At 35.2% G+C, this 17,245-nt stretch overlaps 1 protein-coding gene across 1 annotated transcript in view; it reads right to left on the bottom strand.

Annotated features, from left to right (window-relative positions):
• The window catches only part of CPS1 (carbamoyl-phosphate synthase 1), a 127,945-nt gene that overhangs the window by 30,637 nt on the left and 80,063 nt on the right, over positions 1–17,245 (bottom strand). Inside the window, exons 22-27 of the mRNA XM_019838609.3 lie at positions 12,710–12,851; positions 11,327–11,392; positions 10,812–10,875; positions 8,710–8,891; positions 1,843–2,037; positions 1,353–1,420 (exon numbers count right to left, since the gene is read on the bottom strand). Of these exons, the coding sequence (XP_019694168.1) occupies positions 1,353–1,420; positions 1,843–2,037; positions 8,710–8,891; positions 10,812–10,875; positions 11,327–11,392; positions 12,710–12,851 (717 nt within the window). The remainder of the gene's footprint in view (positions 1–1,352; positions 1,421–1,842; positions 2,038–8,709; positions 8,892–10,811; positions 10,876–11,326; positions 11,393–12,709; positions 12,852–17,245) is intronic.

Here is a 17,245-nt window from a genome sequence, read left to right as displayed (position 1 = left end):
TGTTAACAACATTCATCCCAGGATCTAGCTATTCTTTCTCCGTTTCTTCAGAGGTCATTGCCAATGGCTGATCTTACTCACAGGTCTGCTGTCAAAGCAGGTCATTCTACTACCAACCAGGTTACAAAAGAATAAAATTTTTAGTAACATTTGCAAATATAACGTACAGGAACTGACTGAAAGGTATTCAACTGTGTCCTTCTCACTAACTGCTTGAGAAAGAACGCTGACATCAATTTACACTGAATTTTGATATTTTCAAAGTGAGATGGGAAGGCAGGAAAGAAGGAGGAATAAGAGAAGGGAAAGAATAAGGAAGAAACACACTACTTTCCACTTCTTTTTAAAAAGTAGCATTTTCTTTACCTTTTCTACTCTATTACGAAATTTTGCATAAAGAGCTCTCAATGTCTAAGACAGGAAGGCTAAGGCAATAACATTGCTAATTCACAGTGTAGGAAACTGGAACAAAGAGACAGATTGCAGAGATCAGAAAGGCAGCACAGTAGTCAAAGCTGCTTTCTGCAACCCTCCCTTAAATGTCTGCGTGTTGTTTAAATTAATTTGCATTAATACCTCAATGAAGAAGTATTATTTGACTGTGATTTACACAAAATGTCATTTAAATAAAAAGGACAGTTTTCCACCTCATTTTAAATTTTTCATTGTTTTAAAGGACCCCATCTCAAATTCCATTTACACTTTCAAATGGTGCACAGCAAATTGTGTTTCTCTTATTATCCCCTGTTCAGTGAAGTAGGTGCTTACATGTGGTAACATCTGAAGAGATGAAGTGATAATTCAAAACTTCTCCTTTGATGATAGAACTTCGTTTCAAAGTTTAATATAAAAGATCCTCACTTTCCATGTCCCTCACCATTACAATTTATCTCTTAAAAAATGTGCTCTCAAAAACTCAAAAGTTCAGACCAGAGGCACCATCAGGAGGTGTTGACGACAGTCTGAGACCAGCTGCCATTTCTGTGTACTGGGAAACAGATATTGGAGACAGATATCCCGGGTTTGTTCTGGCTGGTTTTCCTTTTTAGTTTTAGTTGTTTTTTTTTTTTTAATGGTTCTCTTCGCTAATTGAAACTATCCTCCCTCAATTTGGCAAGGAGATGTCGTAAGCCAGGCTTCTAAGACGGAGGATATAGACTCTCACTGTCACTCCGAGACAAACGCAGTAAACTGAAGGTCTGTGCATAGGTCCTCCATCCAGCCGTGTTGGTTTGGGGATTGTGGATGGATTTACAGATTGCACATATCAAAGTCAAGTGCAATTAGCATACAGCATGCAGTTCTGTATCTCCTGATTTTTAAATCATTACTTTGGGGGAAAGATATATTACCTCAAAACATAGGAAGGTCTCAACAAACAGGGGTAGCCCACAGACTTCGCAAATTCCAGTGCCTCGTTCTGATTGATAGAAACGACAACAACAAAACGCACAAATAGTTTAAAAGATTCAATAGCTCTGCAGAAAGATATCTTTAGAACAAGTGGTAACACGACTCTTTTTATTCTTTCTCTCAAAAGACACCATTAAAATGTAAATTGGGCATTCGAAATATATAAAATTCCTAGTTTCTAATTCTATATATCAAATCCAGTTCAAAAATAGTTTGAATGTTTTTCATTGTCTGAATCTTAATGAGAATACTCCTAACCAATTTGTAACCAACATTTAACCGCAATCATGGAAATATACCAGCCTTAAAGTAAAGTCACTAAGCCCAATGTCTTCTCTCTGCCCTGGAGTTAATGTCTGCAGTAGTTAACATTCATGCTACGACTCTTCAAAAGCGAACATTAAAACAGACATGTGTTTCTCTCCTTACCAAAGTGTTCACAGCTTTCCAGGGTGCCTGAGCCACCTTCAGCTCATCCAAGACAGCTGAGAAGATAGAGCGATCCTCGGCCCTGTCAATCTGCAGAGGGCTCGTGCCCATGATCTTGACACCATTCTTGTATAGAGGGACTGCCAGGTTGTTTGGAATCTGACCCCCAACTGATATGATGCAGCCCCCGCATGCCTGTAAAAGACACCCACAATAATCAGCCACTGGGGCAACTTCACGGTGACTGAACAACTGCCTTCATTTCCTTAGTGAAAATGCTTACCATGCTTTGATACTTGCATTTCTCCCATCAGTGGATAATATTAAGTTATGCTACAGAGATAAACAAACTTGGTTCTTACTTTCCAAGCACTTACATGCTTAAATCTATGGAAGAGTTCCATACAATTACACATGATTACCATATCAGACTTCCACACAACTACACATGAATGTGTGACATTTACATGCATGACAATTAGAGAAAGGAAATCTATCCAATTAATATTTTCACCATGTACTTTACACTGTAATCAAGTGTTCCTTGGACTACTGTTGTAATTTCCTAAATAGACATAGATCTCTCCTTCTCACACTCACTTCTCCTGTTCCCCTCCACCCCAGCCTTTCACATTCAGATTAATTATCCTACAAAACTGCTTCACCAAGTTACTCCTATACTTGCTTTCTCCAAAGTCTCCCTTTGCCTAAAGAACAAAGTGTAAACTCTTCCCCATCAATGGGACAATTAAGACTCTCCAGCTTGACCACAGGGGAAGGGAAGGAAAAATAAGATACAGAGAGGGAGACAAACCATAAGAGACTCTTAAATACAGAGAACAAACTGAGGGTTGATGGGGCTGGGGAGCAGGAGGGTGGGGAAAATGGGTGATGGGCATTGAGGAGGGCATTTGTTGACATGAGCACTGGGTGTTGTATGTAAGTGATGAAATCATGGGATTCTACTCCTGAAGCCAAGACTACGCTGTATGTTAATTAACTTGACAATAATAAGATAAAATAAAATAAAATAAAATAAAATAAAATAAAATAAAATAAAATAAAATAAAATAAAATAAAATATAAAATAAAATAAAATATAAAACATTAAAAAATAAGACTCTCCAGCTTTATCTGTTATTATTCTCCTCCCCTCCAAGAAGACCTCCTACTCAATGTCCCAACTATGTGCACTCCTGCTCACAAGCATTCTGCCCCACTTAACCTTCACTGCCTTTGCTTCTTTTCTCCTTTTGTCTTCTCCCTTATCTAAACTCTACATAATCTCTCCACTAAAGTCCAGTCTAAATCTTACCTCCCATTTGTACACCCTCTCTCTTTTACTGCCACCTTGGCACCTGTCTACAGTACCCAATAAACTGATTTGAGTTCCTGTTTCCTTACTATTTGCCTGACAAGCAGTCTCTGAATCTTTAACCTTAATCTCTTATGAGCAGTCAAAACATCAAGATTTTTTTTTTAAAGTTCAAAGTCCCTTCCCACTTAGTTCCCTCTGTGAAACTCTGTCCAGGCTTCATGTCTGTAAAATTAGAATAATAATAGCTGTTAGCTTCACAAGGTCACTAGAAAAGTTAAATAAGATAATAAACATTAAAGGCCTCACACATTATAAGTGCATAAATACTACATTGTTATTAATATTAGAAAATATTATTATATCTGAATGGCCATTTATCTTGACATAATTTGTATTTGTTTTAATAACCTAATGAATATTAGAACTGCTGAAATAATAGATGTGCACCAAATGTATTTTATCATTATTTGAAATCAGTCTGAAATACTCTTAAAAGGAATAAAGCTAATTTCTCTTTGATGAGAGAAATTATATTACTGCCTAAGCAAATACCCTGCAATTGAGTGCTTAAATGCATTGTAAACAGTATGGAAAACAATAATCCACAGTTCTGCATATTTATAAGTGCACTTAAGCTTCTTTTATCATTTTTATGTTCAATATACATCTTTGCAGAACCTTTAAGAAGATTTATTCTTTGTACTATAATAATATTTTTATTTGCTTATTATTCTTAGTTTATTAGCAGAGTTAATATTTTAGAGGCTTAAAAACTAATTCCTTGATTAAATGCATACAAAAAGTTTTTTATTTGAAAGACTTCAAAATAATTTCTAAAATTAAAAAAAAAAAGTACCAACCTATAAGCAAAAATTAGAGTCCATTGCACTAAATGGGAGCTCAAAGTTAGAGTGAAAAGTCTTTAATTAATAAATACACCAATATTTTTCAAAATGTTGTATGAAATTGATTTTTATTTTTTAATAAATTAGCAACATTCAAAACAGTAATAAAATAAACTGCTACTGTTCATTAAGGATATTACTATATGCCCTGGACCATCTGTTTGGACCTCCACTCTATCCCTCTGAGGTAGATACTGTTCTCCCCATTTTATAGCTCAAGAAACTAAGGCTCAGCGAAGGTGAAATGACTTGCCCATATTTCACATCTACCAAATACAAAGCCAGCACTAGAACTCAATTCTTTACGTACTTTAAAGTAGCTATGCCTAACTAATAAACCAAATCTTCGAATCTTAAGCTAGCTCTATTTTTCTACCTGGTTTCAAAGATGGTTAATGTTAGAGGATACAAGGAGAGCTATTTCTAAAACATTCTTTTTGAAAGTGGTAGAAAAACTTTGTCTGCATAAAGATCATCACTGGAAAGGCAAATATACCCACAGAATGTGTTAGAGTAGCAGTTGATGGTTAAGTGCACATTTTGTTCACACAACAAAAGGAATTCAGTATAAGAGAACATGTTTGTAGGACGAAGTTAATAAAAGACAGTTTTGTGGAAGAATTCCATCTTAAATTGGCCCCAACTCTAAGCACAGAACTAGCAGGGGCTCAGGGAGAAGAACTTGGTATCCCACATGGGCAAATTAGCATTATTATCATAACTGTTTAAGCCAAATTAGTTTTAAATAACTCACTGAAATAAAATATTTTAAAGTTCAGATATTTCACAGATTTCTAAATACTCCAGCCCAAAAATAATTCTAGTAGGGTCCCAAAGTTCCATTGATCCTACCTAGATTTGTTTGTATCTTTTTACTCAGTTTAGTTTTCTGTTTTATTTAAACTTGATCATCACTAAGCTAGGGCAACCCCACACAAGAATATTTCTGAAACAATATTCAAGCTGCAGTAACCCCACAAATATATTTTTAGTACTTTTGTTGGTCCTTATTTTTATGGGCCAATTAAACGCTATATTATAGACAGAATGCAGGAGAGAAAATTTATCTAACAGAAATAGCATTCATGTTAATTCATTCCATTCATTCATCTTTTAACTCATTAAAAGATGGTCCTGATTTTTGTAATTTCATGTATTATCTGTAATTTATAAATCTCTACTCTTTGTACATCTGTTTATGAGATTGATCATGCTTTCTTATTTTGGAATTCACATTTTAGTAAAAAACTTTCAACACTTTAGGCAGACCCTTAAGATTATATTTAATAACAGTTAAATCAAATGCTAGGAATGAAACCCAGTTCTATTTAGAGTCATTCATTGCCTAATGGGTTTTGTCTATAATTAATTAATGTCTGTCATTCATTCATTTAACTCAAGTTGTGTTACAGAGGTACCATTGTATATATATTCATATAGTATTAGGTGTTAAAAACAGAACAATTTTCTCATTAATCAGAGTACATTTTTATGGGGTATGATCAAATAAGTTATTCATTGTAAAAGCAAGAAAAATTACTTAAGCAGGACTCAAACTAGATAGCAATATCGTAAGGTGTCAGGAACATTGCCTGGAAATTTTAGACTCAATCTGGTTTTAATGAACAAATAAAAAAATGAGAAATGGGTCTTACATAGGGCTGGGATGTAGAATAAAATTAATGTTCATTTATATAACTTTTCAAACAATGAGTTTTCAAAGGAAAAAAGGGAATGTGAAGTTTAGACAGGATCTATGTGATTCTTATTCATTGCTGTAGCCTGTGAAGATTATTACATAGTTCATCCCTGAGAAAAAGATTTAATAATAGATCTAATAAAAGAGAAGCACAGTGTTGCAACTTCTATAAACAATGTAATAATTTTCAACTCATGTACCTCAAAAAAAACTTGAGAACATCCTTTCCCTTATAAGGAATGTCCTAACCAAAACTGTGAACTAGGCAAAATACCATCTATCAAATCCAACCCTCGTAGATAGCAGACTCCAACTTCTCACTTTCTGGACCCTTCCCCACACTCAACACCCAAATTAAAAAAAAAAAAAATCAAAATGCAGATTCCTTCTCAGGGAGCAGAACCCATGGACACAATCACAAGGAATAAATGACTTAAGTTTAAAGGGCTGCTTTTTATAAAGTATAAAAAATGTCTGCAGCCAAAAGAATACATCACTGTAACATTTTCTATTAAAAAAATAAGAACAAGTAGGAAGGATATTTTAGCACACCTAAAATCTCCTCTCACTCCACCTCTCATCAAGACTTCTTTCCTTTTTGTGTTTGTTTTTGTTTTTGGTTTTTTAAGTAGGCTCCATACACAACATGGGGTTTGAACTCATGACCCTGAGATCAAGGGTGCATGCCCTATAGACTGAACCAGCCTGCTTTACTCACAGGGCATGTCACTTTTCTGACTCCCCTTTATGTTTTCTTTAGAAGTGCTTCCTTGTTGCCATGGAAATAGCCTCGGTCCTGAACTAGACCAAGAGACCTGAACCAGGAGACCCATCATACTTTTCATTATCCTATACAACTATGTACCCTTGGAAAGCCTATCGTCCTTCTAAAGTGACTCAAATGTGTGCTTTGAATAAGTTTAGATGTGCTTCCAATTTTCTGCAGATTTACTACTGAATGTCTCAGTACTACTGAATGTCTTCAGCATCACTAGGGGCATCCAAGTTTGGATTACAGCAGTCTGTCTCCTAGAGATTGTGAGGATATACACGACAACCTCATAGAAGGAGACATATATGTTTATGTATGTATGATATGTGTATACAATAATAAAACATTTCTTGTGGGATACTCTAACAAATACACCAATGGAATGTTGTTCTTATATTCTCCAATACAAAATTTAAAAATATAGAGTACCACTATAAATGCCAATTAGCTTTAAAGAAGGGCTAATTTATCTTTTATCATCATACTGAATTCAGTTATTGTAAAAGGATCTCATTAATATCCATGTATAACTGTATCCAAAGGCAGTTGTAGAATTTTTTAATCTTTCCTTAAAACATTTCATGGTGAAATAATTAATTATGTGTAAAATGCCTGCTGTGATTCCTATAATCCTTGTTAATATTTTCAAACAATTATGTAATTTTTCACATATTTATGTTATGGGTCCTAGTTTTATTCTAATGTCTTGAAGGTAGGGATTTGGTTTTATAGCTCTCTGCCCTTCTGAACCTAGTATTCAAGTACTCAATCTAGTACACTAAAAGGTACTCAAGATATATTTGTAGAATGCACTTGTTTTGATCCCCACCTGAAATGAATCTTAAGAAATTGTTAGAAAAAAAAAAACATGTCAGAGAGAAAAACAAAGATTGTGCATACTCTACCTAATGGTTCAATTTCATCATATGAAAAGATTAGTATACTTAGCCCCAAATAGACAACTATGATGATATATCCATCCTTAGTTTATCTATTTTTGTTTAATGTAATAAAATCATCATATGTTCTGGCACTGAACTCTATACTTTACAATGTGGCTCCAACCACAAACCTTGTTATCTTCACAGAACCTGCATGTAGCACATACTTAACACTCATGTGGTTCATTAACAACACCAAAAAAAGATGAAACACAGAATTGAAGAAATTTCCACAGAATTGAAGAAATTTCCACAAGTCAATGAATTGTCAGGTCAAAACTTGAATTTAAGTACTATGGCCCTCAGTATTTTTTTTTTCTCAGTAACCGTATGAATATACATGGGAATGATTCTATATAGCAGGGAATTTAACTGTAATAACATCAAAAGGAACAATCACTGGACATCACTCAAATCTTCCAATAGTTATTTCTTAACTGTAAAATAATTTAATTAACTTTTTCTATAGACTTATAGTAACCTGCGATCATAGGAATTCACAGTGAAGATATTCTCAGTAATATCAGAGGGAGAGAGGAAGAGCAACTATCAGAGAAAGCTATAAAAGTACCGAAATCATTCAGAATGAACTCATGGATCTTAAACCGAAGACTGATGGCTTCATCTCATGGCACAAAGAATTAACCGGTCCTTTGTGAACAGCTGACTTTTCTCCTCTGGGGACCACTCATTACTGAACCACAACAACACATGAACTAGAGGGAGGCTGCTTATTGTGTGTCTAGATGACCAGTGAAATCATTCTGCAAAATATTTTGGAGGGTTGCTTTGTAGTAGTTAATATGTGTTTGGCACATGTTACCAAAAGAGTTTTCAATCTAGTTGGAATGCTTAGAAAGAAAAAAATAATCACTCTGTGCCAGGGCCTCAAGACTCTAAGGCTGGGATAATTTTTTTAGAGTTTCGCTACAAAATTAGTCAGTGGAAGACACGGCAGCTCTTTCTCCTAAGGGGAATTATAACTTAAATCTACATATATATATATATATATATATATATATATATATATGTGTGTGTGTGTGTGTGTGTGTGTGTGTGTGTATGTATATATGTATATGTATATACATATGTGTATATATATGTATGTATACATATATACATATATATATATATACATCTATAAAGTATGCACTGCATATATTTTTCTTCCTTTTTTTCTTTCCTTTCTCTCTCTGTCTTTCTTTCTTTCTTTTTTTCCCCCCTCTTTTTACCTCCTGATGGTAGATATCTAGGATTCTCTCCAAAGATAACTCTTCAAAGTACAGTTTGTCACACTCATCAAAGTCTGTGCTCACGGTCTCAGGGTTGCAATTCACCACTACTGTCTTCTTGCCAAGTTGACGCAGTGTGCGGATGCTGGAGACAGCACACCAATCAAATTCCACACTGCTGCCTGCAGAGACGGTGAGATTGGGAAAAGGGGTAAGAGAAACGTGAAGTTACAACACAAAGAGCAGAGAAACATATTGCTGGTCAGTCCAAGTCTAAGAAGCGAATGCCCTTTCGATGCAATTTTTTAAAATTTCAAAATGTAAATTTCAGATCCATTATGCACACTACATTAATAGTAGGAAAAACAGGAACTAATTAAACAACAATGACATGTTGGCTTGTTTTTTATATGCTAAGTTCTCCATTAGGTAATCTCCATATTTGAAACATTCAGAACGTCAAAGTTAGTGGGAGATAATTCTAATGATAAAAAACAAAAACCCTTTTGAGGCACCTGGGTGGCTCAGTTGGTTGAGCATCCAACCCTGGGTTTGAGCTCAGATCATGATCTCATGGTCCATGGGTTTCTGGTCCAGAGCCTGCTTGGGATTCTCTCTCTCCCTCTCCACCTACCCACCACCCCCCCAACCCCGCTTATGTGCTCACTCTCTCTCTCTCAAAAGAAAAAAAAAAGGAACTTAAAAAATAAACTCAAAGTGAACAAACTGACCTCAGTACACACAAATATTTAAGCTAGTGATTGGAATACTTGAGTTCTTGTTTTAGTTATCCCACTTGCTCTGCTATCTGAGGGCTAAACCAAATGATCCCTGAAGTGCCTTGTAGCTCTGACATATCTTGATTGATTGGAAAATCCTGTCCTTTCCAAGCATATCCTTTTAAGCTTGGCAAGGCCACCCCATGCAGAGTGAGTGACCTTCTAAAAAGTAATTCAAAGTACAATAATGGCCTAAATACCTCAAAATATCACCTCTACTGGGATGCATAGAACTGAAAGTTCTGGGATTTGTACTAATCCTTTGCATTAGGATTTTGTCTCCTAAAAACTCTTGCCAGAACAGTAACTTATCCAAATATAGTAGCATGCTAATTTTCACTATCAATTAAGTATACACTTGATTATCAGCTCAGCTAGTCTGCCCTGGGTCCTAAGGTAATGCAGAATTGTCACATAAATAAGGTAAAATTTGAATAGGAAGAAAGAAAGGTCTAGAAAAGAGAAGGGTAGATCCTGATGGAAGTGTTCACGCCATTTAGCCATAGGAAACTAAGGTAGTAAAGTAATAAACACTTTTGAACTACTTCAAGATTTGGCCAAAAATTGCTAAAGTAGTATATCCAGAAGCACTTAATTACTTACAAAAAACTAAAACAAACTATGTTTAAAGTAACAGAATAAGACTACATACATTTTAAATTATACATTTTATCATTTCCATACTAGAATAATCTGCAGAGACTAAATGTTAAATACGCTTGAGAAATATCATGTCTATTTAAATATACACTTTGTAACTGTAAATTATTATTATTATCTCATTATTAAATGTCTAATTTTAAGTGTTGGGTGAGATGTAAGAATTTCCAGTGGGAATGTTTTAATTAAATTCTATAATGCTCTGCCTATGAACCAATGAGAAAAGCTCTTGGCATTTGATATCAACAGACGTCATATATTCACAGATCTCATCTACAAATGTAATTTCTGGTTGATGTATAAAGTTCTTGAGCAAATATAGATCTTTGTGTAAAACTATGCCAGATGAGGAAATGTCAAAGTGCAATTCATTCCCCAACCCCAGTGAGAGGCTCAATTTCGCTCATGAGGATAAAAACATAAAAGGGTGACATAATGAAAAGGAAGAAGGAATTATAGTTGAGACCTGCAACTGAGTACGACTTCTATCACTTAATAGCTAAATAAACTTGGGCTTTACCTGTCTGAACCTCAGTTTCTGAAATTGCAAAATACTTATTATAACATCATCTATTATACATAGTTCTTGGAATAATAGAATTAACATGTGAAAAGTACAACATAAACTGTAAAGTCCTATGTAAATATAAGTTATCACTTTACCAATATGATATGGACCACAGCCTAACACCATCATTCCATGGTCATCGAAATTGATATCATGCTCCTGAGGAGAAAAAAAAGACATAGAAATTATTATGTGTTATTCTTCAATCTAATTAAACTCTTTGTCCTGTCACTGAATGTATCTTTCTCATCCTTTCTCTTATTGATGTGTGCATTGTATTAGTCTCTGGGAATCCATAAGCATAAAGTATAAACTCTACTTATTCACAAAATATAAGTTCAATATATTTTAATTAAATAGCCACGAGAACACATCACAATTGTATGTTCATGTAACCATTGTCCTTATTCTAGTTGTACTTGTTTGATTTCACCATTTTAAGGCAGTTCTGAAAAGTCAGTATAGAAATACATTATCACATCTGACCTACATAATGTCATTTTTATTACCTAGATTACTAGATAACCAAAAACACAAAAATGTATATTCCCCATGGTGACCATTTACTAAATCTGGAGCTTTCTACATGCAGCAATTTGGCAGTTCCTACCTGACCATTGTAGGTAACATAGAGGTAGTTTGTTACTGATGGGTATTCTGCAGCCAGTGTATCAATCTGCAAGAAAATATAAATAAATAAATAATTACATAAATAAATAGGGATTTTAGTCCCTTTGTTATATTTTTTCAAGAGTAAAACAATTTGCACTGCATTCGTATTCCTTTAAGGCCTCTTATTGTCAAATATAAAAACAATAAAAAGGTAAGTACAATTCAATTACTTTCTAATTCTGAAAATGAGGTGTGGTGGAGGAACAATGATGTAATCTAGTTATCACTTGAGCAATAAATGACAATACACACCCAGAGCATCATTGATTCATTACAGTAGTATTTCTCACATACATAACACAATCGTTATATAGTCAACTAGTTACCAGGAAGACTTACCCAGACAACTATCTAAAGCAGCTCAAATCAGAGCAAAATGACCTATATGTAAGAATGTTTTGGGTCTGCAAATGAATGCATAGAATTTAAGTTACCAATGGCACTGAGCAATGGAATGACATAAATACCATAAAGCATGGGGAAGAGGGGAAGGGGACAAGGTCTCATTGAACATATTTTGAAAAAGTAAATCAATTCAGTTCTCAAAGGCCAGGAGCTTAGCTTAGTGAGCAAGAATTCAGGGCCAACAGGGCAAGCTAGTGTAAGGCAGGTGAGAAGGAGGAAAGATAATTGCTGAATAGAAAATATTCTGCATCAAGCCTGAGACCAAAGGCATGTGCCCCTCCGCCCCCCGCCCCCGAGCACATGGAGAAAAGTCAATGATTTTAAAGGACAAAAACCAGCTGGTGGTACTTTAAGCCAAGGCATCCTTCTACTGTAGTCCAAAAAAAAAAAAAAATCACAACGGTACACCTATGAAAGTTCTTGTATGATTGTCATGAATACTAGATGAGCTCATTATGCCCAACCCTATCACAATGAATACTAAATGAACCATAATGATGGGGCACTTAAAATAAAGTATTACCCTGTAAAAAGTTAGTGCCAAAAGAGATAACTATTCTTTTCAAGAGGTCAGCCACCATGCTAGGGTATTTCAAGTCCTTCTATTACACTAAGGATTTATCTTATTGCAGATATATCTGCACAGAGGTCAAAAAGTAAAGGAGAGGTCACTTTGATTTTTTTTTTCATTTAGGCAGAGAAAACCATGTACTCAGTCCTACCTTTGCGTCCCAGTGCCCCTTCAACCTTTCCCTTTTAAGCTTATATCAAACCTGTGCTGAATAAAACTGGTGGCATCAGGGGCATTGACTGGACAAGTAGAATCACTTCTGAATTCCACCCCTCTTTATACCGGCAATGGCTCTATGAGTGGGTGCCTACATTTCACCCTGTGAGGAAAGGGAAATTCCTTTACCTGTTTAACCCAAGGGTGGATGTTTTTCTTTAGCCTCAGCTCCCTTGTCTGGGCCTCAGTCAGCCCGAGGCATTTTGAAATCTGCTTGTCTGAGAACCCAATCTCCTTTGCCTTTTTCAGGGTTTCTTCTGTAATGGACTCACTAGGAGTTAATGAAAAAGAGAGATTCAAGTTTAGAACAAACACAGTAAGGACTAGTGAACTGTTCAATTTCAAAAACACCAAAGTCTCCTTATTTTCCATCTTCAAAGTGTTGAGATCTTTTAAACATACACAAATAAATAACCCACTAAATCTTCCAGCCTCTATGAAATCTAGTATTTTCAATGATATTTTCACCTTTTCAGGCATGTGGTTTCCTACTTTCACATCCATGCACCCTCTTCTCTTCTTACTTCCTGGAAATCGCTTCTGCATTTTCTGTCTTAATGACTTTCCTCTTTCAAAATAATCATGGCCCTTCCTCTTACTAAGTCCAAGAGGCTTTTCTCAAGTTTCATCTCCTTAACCTGTCAGCATATGACCTGCTTAATGTTCCATTCTTTAAAGATGTCTTCCTCTGGCTCGGGTAAGTTGCTTCTCACCCAACTTTATTACTCATATTACTCACAAAAATGACTTACTGTTTTTTTGGTTTTTTGGTACCCCCCACGCAAGTTCCTATCTTTTGTTTCCTGATTTAAGACCAAAGGCCTGGCTACCTTCTCTCTCCCTCTAAACTTAACCACTGCCACTGGCTCAAGCAACATAAGTAGTTAATAATTCCCAAATCTGTATCTCCTCCTCTAATGTCTGAATGATGCTCCAGGTCTCCATGTATAGGATCTTTGAGAACCCATGTATACCTGGGCATCCAACATTGCATCAGACTGGGTATCCTTTCCATAAACTGCCTCTCTTTACTAATATCATATATCTGTCTATGTTGACAAGATAGTTCTCTGGTTTTATGATTATTTCCCATTCAAGTTAGATTTGTCTCCTCACTTTCCTGATGCTCATTTCCATAGTATAGACTGTATTTGTATTGTTTCTCTCACCTCGAATGCCTTTGACATTCCTTTTATGTACCCAACTGCTCTCCAACTCCCAGCCAGTCTTTATAGGTAAACTAAAGCCAAGCTTCATCCATGAAGACTTCTCAGTTTGCCCTCACCCACTGATCTTTCTGGACTCTTCACTGATTGATTTGCTTGGAGCCAGGAGCATAGTTGGAACCATACTGTTTAGCATATCAATGTCACCAATATTTTTTATGTTTGTTAGCTTTTATTCACCATCCAAATTTTTTTATGCTAGATTCACATTCCACAATGACAAAGAATACGTTTGGCTCATTTACCAGATCATTCCCACTGATCTGTAGACTGGCCCCCAGACAGCATTCAACAAATATTTATTAAATGGAAAAGGGAAACTGGACTTCTATAGCTTTTATAGAAGAGACAGAGTTATTGAAATCACCTTATAACTATAATTCAAAGTGTACAAAAAAATAACTTGTAAAGAACCAAGGCACAGAAGAATAAAATAGTTCTATAAAAGTATAACTAAGTAGCTATGGACCAGCTATTTCAAGCAACAGTCAATACAATAAAATTCAATTATAACATTTTTATAGTCAATACAATGAAATTAAAATATAATGGTGTGTTCTCAGAAGATGTAATAATAAATAAAACATTTTCACTGAAATTCTGCTAATAGCATGCAGTTGAATTAAATCTACTGAATTTTGTTCATTCTATTCTTCAATCTTCTTTAATTAATTATATTCTGAGTTTAGATTAGAGAAGAGAGAATCAAGCTCATATATTTAATAGCTATTTCTCTGGCTGTTGGATATCAGTATTAGTTTGGATTTTTGCAGCTATGTTTCGTTCTACTCAATTTGCTTTTTCTTTGGCCCTTAAATTTCCTTCTGTATCTCAAGTTAATTAATTATTTCCCCCAATAAATTTAATGTCTCCTTTTTCTATTCTCATTTTAATTTTTTAATCTTCCCAAGTATTTGATAAACATTCTCCCAGAGCAACACATTTTCCTGTCAAATTCTTGATTATAATCTGATTATTAGCAGTCACTTGCTATGTGTGCCACGCATTGTGCTTCATGTTCTATAACTATGCTGTCCAATATGGTGGCAACTAGCCACATGTGAATGTTTAATTTCAATGTAATTAATTAAAATTTTTTAATTAACATTTAGATTCACAATTGCACTAGCCAAATTTCAAGTGTTCAATAGCTATACATGGCTAGTGGTGACTGCATTGGATGGTGCAGATTACAGAATATTTCATCATCACAGAAATTTCTACTAGACAGTGCTGCTCATGAAGATACAAAACAATATTTGAGACAATGGAATGATAGAGAGTGATTCGAGACATTTTATGGAGAGATAAGCTATGTGGTGCAATGTGAGGTCAGAGAAAAGAGATAACAGTGTGAGCGAATGTAGTTGAGAAATACTACGGCAGTAGAGGGATGAGAACAGAGCCATAAAGAAAGTTCAGCTTCGTATGGATGAAAGAGTTGACAGATGTACTATAGGCAAGGGCAACTGCATCTGCAATGATTTGAGACAGTGATCGGCATGACAGGTATAGAAAACATATGGAGGATTTGTAGTTAGGAGGAAATCATGAATGGTGAAGGTAGGGCAATGTCATTCGTTGTCATCCTTACATGTGTGCTTTAACACTTAGTGAACATGTGCTGTGTCTAGGGCTCTGTGCTACCTACTTTAATGATGGAGTGATAAAGTATCAAATCTCTACATTCAGAGAGGTAAGAGTATATTAGAAGGCAAACAAATAGCCATAGATGTGTCTGCACGGTGAGAGGTGCCATCGAGGAATGTAGAGACGAGAAGGCTGTGGCTTGGGGGAAATGGTCCCACAGCACTGGAGAAGTCTGCAAAGGCCTTCCCCAAGAGATGACTGCTGAGCTCCTAGGGCTTTTGAAAACACCCAACTTTCTGGTGTTTATCTTTAGTTATTGCAAAAAAGAAAACATTTTGAGACAAATGCGAAGAATAATTTGTTTGTTGCTATTTGCTTTGGAAACAGATATTTTCACTTTTCTTGCCAAGATTATGTTCCTAAACCAATTGCTCATTTGTTTACGTGCAAGTGTGCATTCAGCCTCGAAGTGGAAGTGCTTGATAAATAAGCTACTTTCTAAGTTAGAACTATGCATGATGTTCTTTTGAAATAAATATATTTAATTGTGAGTTTTGCGAAAGATAAATCATATTAATGTTTACCTGCATGGTGAAAGGCTACCCATCTGCTCTGTGACCTGCAATTTTGCTTAAAATGTAAGTATGAAGCTTGAGTTACACGGAGAAATGCTGTACACATCACATTAAGCCAATTTTTACCCTTAGATTTTTCTAGATACTTGCTAGGGCATTTTCCTATAATTGTGAGATAGCAGTAAAAGAAAAATTAAGAATAAACAGATCTTCAGTAAGACATTTCTTTATTATTGCAATAACTATTTGAAGCAAAACCCATATTATAGTACTACATCAACAACCACACTAACTTAAATGACTAAATCCTAACTCTGAATAGCAGCAGTCCAGACACACTTAAAGAAACATGCCTTAAAAGAGCCATCACACCTGTAATTATGACTATGGACTAGCAAAAATGCAAGTCCTCCAAGTCCAAAGATAACCAGAAGTAATATATTTGTCTTTAGCTCCTTTGGCCATGTTTTTCTATTTTTTCCCTTGTCTTGAATGATTTATTTTTATTTCTTCTTATACAGAATATCAGTCAATTCTTCAAAGGTTGCTATATTGCTTCAAATGAAAACTATAAATAATGGTATTAAACAAACAAAAAAAGAAACCATTTAGATTCCTCACATTTCTATTAGGGATGAAATAAATTTGCATTTGTTTTGTCCACATTCAGCAATGCAGTCTTTTCTATTGCTGAAATATGCATAATTCCTCTTATTTTTTTCCACGAAAAGAGTCCAAGAGAGCATATAAAGACATCTCCAGCAAACATGCAAAGTCTTCCTCCCCCACTCACCAAATAAAATTGGACTCTTACCAACAAGCAAATAAAAAGAAAGAAAAAAAGAAAAAAGGAAGACTGATTGATAGAATTGGCCTTGTACATAAAAAAGGACAGTAAATTAATTCTGTGCTCAGTTCTGGTGGAAAAAAAAAAAAACAACACAGCTATCTGTCACAAGACTAACTCAATCATTACTACTCGACATAGAATCCCCACCCCAGAGAGTTTTCATTATGTAAAGGGGACGCCCAAGAAGAGCAACGGCAACATGGAATAATGAATCACAAATGATAGAATTTTGGAATGGGGTTGAAAACTACCTCTCCATAGGTGCCCCCTCAATTCACCCGGTGAGATTTCCAAAACAGCTTTATCAAGCTAAACTTGCAGAGTGCATGTTTCAAGCTCACAAGCTGATTCGCAGAATATTTTCTTGGTGAGCCCAAAACAGCTTTAACTTTTGCTCAATATTCAAACGGCTAGACCAATAGCA

Source organism: Felis catus, chromosome C1, assembly GCF_018350175.1.
Source record: "Felis catus isolate Fca126 chromosome C1, F.catus_Fca126_mat1.0, whole genome shotgun sequence".
NCBI classification, from domain to species: Eukaryota; Metazoa; Chordata; class Mammalia; order Carnivora; family Felidae; genus Felis; species Felis catus.
This window is presented reverse-complemented; position numbering and strand designations above follow the sequence as displayed.